Raw genomic sequence first — 10776 nt, forward strand, 5'->3', positions numbered from 1 at the left:
TAGAAAAATTAATAATTAAAAGCACAATAAATAAGTATAATATAATACAAAGTAAATATCATAAGATAAAGATAATAAAATGACTACACGTGTTTCATAACCAATTTTCAAATAGAAAGAAAATTCAAATCAATTAAAATCGATAAAAAATATCAAAAATCAATTCTATTCAAAAATATAGCTAATCTTCAGGTCAAAATACAACAATAATAATAATAAATGAATGTATATATCAACCAACAATAAATAACAAATGAATGTGTATAAAATACTTATTATATAAAGAAAGAAAAATATTATTAAAAATATCAAAATAATAAACATTCCATAATCAACCCTACATCCATTATAATATATATACACACAGAGGTTTCTGTAAGTTTCTGTCTACCAAACCCACTTACAAAGCTTTAGTTGGCCTGGAGATATAACAGAAAACACTTGCCCAAAGTGCCCTGCAGTGGGACTGAACCTAAAACCATATATTGAAGAAGAAAACTTCATACCACACAGCAATGCCTGTATCAACTGCCAAATCTGCCTCTACAAATGCCAAAACAAACTCACAATATCATAATTGGAATATAGTATTTGTTTTTGGATTTGCACTTAACTAATAAAGGATTATTTAATCTGAGACTGTTGCAACTGAAGAATTACATAACTGAATAATCAGTTTAGCTTCCTAGAAATAAAAAGAAAATCACACTTAAATTCACTTTTCATCTATGATTTGGCTACTGAGGGCAATCAGGTCAGAGAGGTGTGAGGAAAATAGATGTTAGCTGTTTAGCATTCAGGTTACTCTGTCAAGTGCAATTGCTTATTTATCCACATGGTTTTAAATTATTAGGCATTATCTTCTTGCTTTCAGATTTCAATGATGTGATTATTTAACTTTAGAACAACATTGTAAGGTAGGGGAGAGGCAGAATATGGCTGGTTTGGACATAAAACAGGTAGAATATTTGGGCTGGGTATGGCTGGTTTAAACCTTTTAGCATTCCCATTATTCTGTCAAAAGTAATGTTTATTTCAGCGTATTGTTTTGAATTAATCATGCATTTTCTTGTAGCTATGAGATTTTGATGATGTGATTGTTAATTTTTGAGAATGACATTGTAGGGCAGGTGTGAGAAACCACACCTGGCCAGTTTGAACATAAAACAAGTAAGATATTTTGGCCGGATATGGCCAGCTTAAATGCTAAAGAGTTAAATACTAAACGGTTAAATCAATATCTTTAGCAGATTTTGTGGGTTTCTAGATGAATCTATTTCATTTTTTTCAATTCGCTACATTGGTTGAATATTGTTATTTTTATTCTTCCTTTGTTTTTTGTTTTTTTCATCCTTTAACGTGCCTAAACTAGAAGAGTTACTTGTTATATTTTATTTATAGTATAAGAAATCAATCTTTGGCTTGAAAAAGCCTGATTAAACAAATTCAAAGAGGTTAAAAAAAAAAATCAAAGTATTTAGATTTATAAAGCAGTATAGCACTTTACTGAAATCAATAAATATTGATACCATTTGAGAAAGCTAGCAATAACTTTTGACAAGGTTTGAGGTCAATATTTTCGATTAGAATAATATTTGCTTGTTTATTCATTTTTACATTAGTTTTTCCATGGTAGCATGGGTTAGACAAATATATTATTGAAGCTTTAACAGCCAAATACCCTTCCTGTTGCTAACCCTTACCTTTCTTTTTCTCAAGTAAGGGAACTCTTATTCCACACAGCTTTGAAAGCACAATGCTAATGGATGATTTGTCATCAGGGGAAATGACAACAACATCACCGTTTGTAGAACACTGATTTTTAAAGAAATATCAACACTCACAAAACGATTTGCGTGCGTGCATGTGTGTGTGTGAAATTTCTTTCCTGAGGCTATGAAAAACATACACTTTCTGAAGGTGGCATGCAGTAGGACTGAACTCAAAGTTACATGTTCAGGAGGTATGCACCTTGGGCAAGTGTCTTCTGGTTCAGTCCCAGAAGAGTTTTCTACACTAGCCCCAAGCCAACCAATGCTGTGAAAGTGAATTAAGTAGACAGAAATTGTGAGCTCATCATATATATATGTGCAATTATAAACATATATATATATTTACACATATATACATATAAAGATATACAGATAAATAGATAGATGTGTTTCTGTGTCTTTATGCTTGCCCCCCCGCCCCCACCACCACCACACCACATGCCAACCAGTGTTGGTTTGTTTACATTTGGTAGTTCAACAAAAGAGACCAATAAAATTAGTGTCAGGCGTAAGATTAAGTATTAAGGTCAATTTGTTTGACTAAACCCTTTAGGGTGGTGCCTCAGCATAGCTACAGTTCAATGAATGAAATATATAAAACAAAATGATAAATTGCAAAAATAAGTACAACAAAAACAAAACAAAAATATGTATTAAACAGCATACTTCTTTCCAGTAATTCTGGTTGCATCAGATACTGTATCAAGGTTGGCTGTGTTTCGATGAGTTCGGGGTGACACTGGTACACCTTAAACGATAAAATATTACCAAATTCAAACAAAAATTTTAAAAACAACAACAATAATAATAATAATTATGATTTCAAATTTTTGCCATAGGGGCAGCTTGTGGGAGGAGATTAAGTTGATTACATCGACCCCAATGTTTCACTGGTACTTAATTTATCAACCCCAAAAGGATGAAAGGCAAGGTTGACCTTGGCGAAGTTTGAACTCAGAGATTAGCGACGGGCGAAATACCGCTAAGTATTTTGTCCACCATGCTAAGAATTCTGCTAGCTCACTGCAACAACAATAAAAATAATGATGATGATGATGATGATGATGATGATGGTGGTGGTGGTGGTGGTGGTGGTGATGATGATGATGATGATGATGATGATGATGATGATGATGATAATAATAATAAGGAAGGAAGGAAGGAAGGCAAAAAATAGACATATACAATCCTCTTAAGTACCAGATACCCTGACTATGGAAAACAAAGAAGAGGAAGATAAAGCCAATTGCTGTTGGGTCCTCATCATTTAATGTCTGTTTGTCTATATTGGCATGTGATGATGGTTTCATAGGATCTGGTGTACAACAGAGCTGCATTATGCTCTATGTCAGCTTGGACATGGTTTCTACAGCTGTATGCCCTCCCTGATGCCAGCTGCTTCACAGTGTGCACTGGGTGCTTTTTTCTTTGCCACCAGCACTAGTGGGTTTGCCAAGTAACTTGGCAATATTTGGATGAAGATATGGGGCCAACCGATGTTCATTTATCTCCTGGTGAGAATCATGATCATGGTCCCCAACACACAGAAATGTAAAGGGAACAGGCCCAACTTATGGGTAGTAAGAGCTCTGCAATCTTGGATGACAACCTTACTAGAGATGGTGTCTCAATAAAAATACCGGTTGGTGATTAACCTTAAAACACAAACCTCAAAGTTGAGTGAAAATGTCTAAAACAAATGTATCGAGTAATGGTGTTAATGAGGCTGGAACAAAAGGTGAAAGCCTTTCACCTGGCAAGTTTCCTGTGGTTGAGCAGTGTAGGCTCAGTCATCATTCAGAGACTGCTTATACACAAAGTCAGAGGCAAAGAAGGTAAGATAAGGAAGCAAACCAAATGGTAATTGAATGCTGGATCAGGAGTGAACCCAGTAGAAAAGGACTTCGATAATGAATGAAAGCAAAATGGAATGAAATAGGACTCTTCAAAATAAGTGAGTAACAGTTAGCCAACCAGGCAAGAGAAGTAAGAGCAAAAGGGTAGTTAACAGACATGAAAATTGAAGAGATAAAAAAAGAAATTAGAAAATAGAAATAATACTTTGCCAACAAATAACGTATCCAGCGAGGACAGAGAAATGAATGGCAGGAGTGAAGATGTAGAGCAAAGTGTAAATGTAAATGCATTCTAAGCAAATGAGGCAGAAGTAATGGGAAGAGTTTCATCACAAGATGACCAACAAGACATAGTGAGGATGCTGTGCCAATATATTAGAGAAGACCAGGATCAAGCACCCACCAATCTGAAGTACATTGATCAACGCAAGCTCAAAGTTGAAATAGAAAAGATAGATTCAGTCCTTGAGCTATTCCAGGCGTGAATTATAACTGAAACTAACAAAATTATTTGGGCTGCAGTATGGCATAGGTTGCTGTAGATAGAGTTGGATATAAAAGAAGAGAACAAACAGAATGTAAAGAACCATACTGGTATATATTTGTGAGAAACAAAGTTAAAAAGACATTTAGGACAAGTTGATTGATTGAGTAGAGGGGAATTGGAGAATGAAAGCATAAGAATAATGCTGGAAAGAACATATAGAATAAGAGATAAAGGTAGTAGCAATCAAAGCAAATCTGAAAAGATATGACAATCAAACAAAACAATTCAGGCAAAACAGATTGTTTGAAGCAAATCAGAAGAAAATGTTTCAGGAACTAGATGGGCAATTACACGCAACAATGATATCAGATGCAGAGGAAAGCAGAGCATTCTGGAGAGGGATCTGGGACCAAGCTGTAGAGCATAATGATAAAGTGGAGTGGCTGCATGAAATCCAAGATAGGTTAAGAAATATAGAAGGTCAAGAAGATATAAAAATAACTCAGAAATGATAAGAAAGCAGTTTAAAAAATTCCCAAATTGGAAGAGCCCAGGGTTGGATGAAGTCCAAGGTTATTGGATGAAGAAGCTGAGAGGGCTCCATGAAAGGATAGCAAAACAGCTAACTGAGTTCTTGCAGAAGGCACAGTACCCAGCTAGATGAGAAATGGAAAGATATTGCTATGTACCAAGGATACTGAAAAGAGAAATGTGGCATCTAACTTTCAACCAATAACATGTCTTCTGCTAATGTGGAAACTAATGTCAGGTGCTTTGGCAGGTGAACTGTATAAATACTTAGAAAAAAGTGGGCTACTACCTACTGAAGAGAAAGGGTGCCAAAAGAGGAGCCAGGGAACAAAATATCAGCTCTTAATCGATAATCTAATTATCAGAAACTGCAAGAGAAGACACACAAATCCGAGCATGGCATAGGTTGACTATTGAAAAGCATATGATATGATAACTCATTTCTGGATAATAAGAACAATGAAAGTGTATGGAGTAGCAGAAAACATGAGAAGTCTTATATGGAACAGTATGAAATGGTGGAGAACGGAATTGATAGTAGGGAATCAAGTATTAGGAGAGGCGAAAATCAAGAGAAGAATCTTCCAAGGGGACAGTGTGTCCCCACTGATCTTTGTGCTGGGAACGATCCCCTTGAGTGGAATACTACAAAAAACAAAGTTGGGAAGAGGTAAGGGTAAACTGAACCATTTGCTATTCAAAGACAACTTGAAGTTATTCACAAAAGAGGTAAAACTGGACAGCGTCGTCCAGTCTGTGTGAATTTTCTTCAATTAAGATGGAGTTTGGGCTCTCAAACTGTGCTGCAATGGGGATGAGATGAGGAAAGCTTGTCAGGACAGAAGGCATAGGGTTACCAAGTGGTGAAATGATGAAGGCAATTCAACCTCAATCCAGCTATAAATACCTGGGAATACTTGAGGCAGATGGAATTAAACACGACGACATGAAGGAAAGAGAAAAAGAGAATACCTGTGGCAAGTGAGAAAGATACTAGCTTCAAAGCTGAATGCCAAAAACATAATTTTGGCAATAAACTTGTGCGCAGTTTCAGTAATTCAGTATGGTGCTGGACTCCTGAAGTGGACAGAAGAGCTGAAGGAGATGGACAGAAAGTCAAGAAAGCTCCAAACAATACATAGAGCCCATCGTCCACATGCAGACACTGATTGCCTATACATGAAGAAAACAAATGGAGGAAGAGGACTGATAACTGTGGAAGACTGTGTACATATTGAACTCAAGAGCTTAACTAGATACCTAGCCCAAAGTAAGGAAGCCTTGCTAGTGTCAGTTAGGAAAAAAAAGGAAAAACAAAGGAAGTACAAAAAGGACATGAAGAATTATGCAACAAGGGACTACACAATCAATTCCATGTAGCCACAACAGAAGTTGTTGGAAAAAATAGGTGGGAGTGGCTGAAGAAAGGAACACTAAAAAAAACAAACGAGAACACGATACTGGCAGCGCAAAACCAAGCTCTGGCCACAAACTGGATGGTCAACCTTTGGAATGAGCAAATGTTTCTACTGTGCCACATCTGTAATAGAATGAGTGGATGAAACTATTGGCCATATCACAAACAAATGCCCTAGACTTGCCCAAAACCACTACAAGATGTGGCGACACAATCAGGTAGTGAAAGTGCTACACTGGAACCGGTGCAAAAAGTGGGGGGTGGCTAGAGAGAAGCAAGATGTGGTATGAGAACAAACCACAGAGAGTGGTGGAGTTGGAGACAAGCAAAATCCTCTAGGATTTCTCAATCCAGACAGATCAGGTGCTAGAGCATAACAGACCAGACTTAGTGGTGATCAACAAAATGCACCACTTATGCTATATAGTTGATGTTGCATGCCCCCTTTCACCCATGAATAGTCAAGAAGGAAGGCAAAAAAATATATAAATACAACCCTCTTAAGTATGAAATAGCCCAGCTATGGAAAATGAAGTAGGTGAAGATGGTGCAAATTAATGTTGGGTTCTTGGGGATAGTATCAGAAAGCATCAAGAGGAATTTAAAGGAAATTCTAATAGAGTGCCCAGTAGAACTGTTACAAAAGGTTTGCCTCCTTGGTATGGCCAAAATAATCAGGAAAGTATTAGATAGCTGAAAAGAACAGATAGCAAGGTACCATAGGCTGCAGGTAGCAAGCCCACTATGCATACAAGACTCCAGGAGTTCGAACAAAACCTGTGATAATAAGAAATAATAATAATACTAACAATAATGATTCTTCGCACTTTAAGCACAAAGCCCGATATCTTGGGGGAGTGGGCTAGTCAATTACATTGACCCCAGTGCTTTACATATGTTATTGACCCTAAAAATCTGAAAGGTACAGTCAACCTTGGTGGAATTTGAACTCAGAATGTAAAACTAGAAGAAATGCGACTAAGCATTTTGCCGCCATACTAACGTTTCTGCCAACTCAAATTTTCAACAAAAATTAATAAAACTTTAATAACAAGAGCACTCAGAGAGCGCAAACCTCCGCCAAGGCAACACCAATGTCCTCTCAACGTTTAGCCGGAGATAATTTTTAATATGAGAATATCTGAAATAAACTTGACTGCTCTCACAAAAAAGAATACTAAAAATGAATGCGACCGCTTTCAAAAATTAAGTAAAAAAAAATAGGAAAAATAATCCAGAATTCTTGTCCAGTACTAGATCAATCCCAAAATCTAATCAGTTCATGCTAGTCATGAGACCAAACATCCCTGCAAGTTTCATCTGAATCCATCTTGAGATATCTTGACCACGGACAAGCAAACAAACAAACTTGACAGAAAATAATACATTTAAAGCAACAATTTTTAAGGATCAAATCAATATGCTGTCCAACAATACTTGAAAACATTCAATCATCTTCTTCAGCATTGATAAAATAATTACTGAATAATGAACTGAAGTGACTATTTTCTTTCACTTGAGTTTAATAAAATAAATATCTTTTATATAGTGATAACAAGTCAATAGACTTTTGAGACCCACATTGGTCATGAATGACCATGAGACTGCACCTAGAAACTTCCCCTTAGAGGTAGAAGCCTGGGCAAGGTTGTTTGTGGAAGACCAGCAGTCAACCATGCATACCAGTTTCTCCTCAAGACAAAAGCTGATACCGCTTGGCACCAGTGACATCCCAACTCATTTCTACAGCTGAGTGAACTGGTGCAATGTGAAATAAATGTCTTGCTCAAGAACACAACAAAGAGCAAGGTCTGGGAACTGAACTCACAATGCTCTAAGCACTGAGCCAAGCATCTTCACAAGTCAATAGACTATTCCACCTTTGATATATTGATAATGGGTCAACGGACTGTTCTACCTTCCTGAAAAGAGGCTTGTACATTGGCAAAAAATGGAAGTAATAAAGTTATAAAATTTTTTAAAGAAACAAGTAAATAAAATTATAATTTAAATCAAATTGTTGAAATCCATTTCCTTTGCATGAATTGTGAATTATATTTCCTGTCTGTACATGTCATCAAAAATGGAAATGTTGAAAAGTCAGAAATTAGAAAGTGTAGATATATCGTGATTACATAAAAAAAAAAAAGAAAAAGTGTGCATGATGACGTGTTATTCTGACATAATACAGCACCATCGATAACTGGAATCTTTTCTAAGGTATCAAAATTTAAAAAAAAAAAACATTAAGATATTCTAATTATATGAAACAGGTACAGTAGAATATCATTATGAAGTTGAGTTATTTTTTAACTGTTTTTTACATGCTTTCTCTCAATGCAGTTACGAAGGGAGGTATTATATGAAGTAAGATGGGGGGGGGGAGCCTCAGTCAGATTATTGTTAGGCAAGGATCATCATCATCATCATCGTCGTCGTCATCATCTCCATAACAACTGTTACCACAGCCATCACCACCATCATCTAGAATGGGTTGTACAGTTTGTTACAGTCTGAGTCATTTCTTAAAGGAGTTACTGCTCCTAAAAACTGGTACTCTTTCATGGAACCTTGTGTATCTGAGTTTCTTGAATAGGCACATTGTATCTGCAGACCTCAAAAGTTGACTAAATACAAGGGTGTCCAACCATAAAACACTGCAATAAAAAGTCTAGCAAGGAGAAGCAGATATATCAAAAATGACAATGACAATAGTGATGATAAGATGAGATTTTAATCTAAGATTTAAATCTGAAGGCATGAACAGAGGTACTTTAAGAAAGTTTGGTAGAGAAAGGGTTAAAGTAGTCTCATCTAAATATCTGTTTTATATCATTGTCATCATTATTTTAATGTTCACATTTCTATGTTTGCATGGGTCAGGGAGTTTATTGAGGCAGATTTTTTACAACCAAATGCTCTTCCTGTCGCCAACCCTCATCTGTTTCCAAGTGAGATAATATTTTTCTCATGGCCAGCTATGTTCTCACAGAAAACTGAAACTGAATGACACTATATGTATGAGTAACTATCATTTGCAACTATCACATGATGTCAAGATAAGGGGACACAAAAATACATTCACACGCAATATATACATGAGAGAGAGAGAGAGAGAGAGAGAGAGAGAGAGAGAGAGGGTGTGTGTGTGTGTGTGTGTGTGTGTGTGTGCATGCATATATACATCATGTTGAACTGTTAATCTCTACACATTTCTTTTCTCACTCTGTTTCTTTTTTTGTTCTCTCTCTCAATGTTTTTCCTCTTAACCATTTCTGTCGAAGAGCATAGGCTCAAAATGTCAAAGACTTTTCCATTCTTCCCAAGTGACAAACAAATACTGGGTTCTCTTGCTTCTGTGGCATGGTACAGAGTCTTGTTGTCAGACATAAGGTCTTCCAGCAGCTACCTTCTTGACCCAGGGCAGGACTACCTCCTCCAGGCCCTTTATGTAGGCCTCTGTACTGAATGTGAGGCCATGTGGGAAGATGAATGGAGGTATAACATCACCATCACTAGTGATCACTCCAAACATCATGATGTTGACTGTATGTTTGAATTTTATTACTCTCAGTAAATGTTTTGGGGACAAGGTAAGCCAACAGATGTTCTGTGTGTTCACCATCTGATCCTGGCAGAAATCTTTCTTGTCTGAGAATAATCAAAGCCTGTTTGGCTGGAGGGGAGAATAATCAAAGCATGTTTGGTTGATAACTGATGAAGAATTGGAGCCCTACTGTATCTATCTCCCATCTGATTGTACACTCAGTATACTTACACATTTTTTATCTGTCGTTTATTTACAATGCATTTTTTTTTTATATATATGAAGTAATAGAACACAATACACCTCAATTTTTATTAATGGTAAGTGTTATATATCTGCGACTCTATTCTTGCCTTCACTCTTTCTCCTTTTCTATCTCTTGCCTCTTACTTCTATTTCTAGTCTTCCCACTTTCCCTTTTTTTTCTCTCTCTCTCTCAACCTCTCGCATCTGTATCCTTTCTCCTTTTCCCCCCTTCACTCCTTCACTTATTTTCTCTCTGTCACTCTCTCTTCCTCTCCCTTGCACTCTTTCTCCTCTACCTGCTGCTGACACATAACCCATGGCCAGCTTTCCTTTCATTCTCTCCCTTTTACACAATGGTTACGTACTGACTGATCAGATAATTTCCCTGTGTCCTATTTGCTGTTTACTGTATCCTTTAGGATTTCTTCTAAATGTTACCCACAATTCTTGTCTTTTTGGCCCTAAGGCTGTATTTTGTGCATTTCCCATTTATTTCATCTTTGTCCATCAGCTTAAGTTATATTTATTTTTACTTTTGTATGGCCATTCTGTGTTGTTTTGTTTGCTTGAGGCCCTACATTCTTCATGGCTTTTGCAGGCACCGCCAGCATGGGAAGTTCTCAGTTTTATCATTAATGGTGCAAAACTGAGTATTACCATTTGGTTGATAACTGATGAAGAATTAGGGACCCTCTGTATCTGTCTCCTATCCAGTTGCACATGCTGTATACATATACCTTTTTAATCTGTCGTTTAATTACAATGCATTTTTTCATTTTTAAGTGACAGTCCACAACACACCCCAACTATTATTAACAGTAAGTTTTATATATATATAAATACACACACACATACACATACACACATGTATATATATATATATATATATATATATATATATATATATATATATATATATA

At 36.3% G+C, this 10776-nt stretch overlaps 1 protein-coding gene across 1 annotated transcript in view; it reads right to left on the reverse strand.

Annotated features, from left to right (window-relative positions):
* Positions 1–10776, reverse strand: part of LOC106873657 (katanin-interacting protein) — a 551631-nt gene that overhangs the window by 402963 nt on the left and 137892 nt on the right. Inside the window, exon 17 of the mRNA XM_052977029.1 lies at positions 2439–2520. Within this exon, the coding sequence (XP_052832989.1) occupies positions 2439–2520 (82 nt within the window). The remainder of the gene's footprint in view (positions 1–2438; positions 2521–10776) is intronic.

Source organism: Octopus bimaculoides, chromosome 2, assembly GCF_001194135.2.
Source record: "Octopus bimaculoides isolate UCB-OBI-ISO-001 chromosome 2, ASM119413v2, whole genome shotgun sequence".
NCBI lineage: Eukaryota > Metazoa > Mollusca > Cephalopoda > Octopoda > Octopodidae > Octopus > Octopus bimaculoides.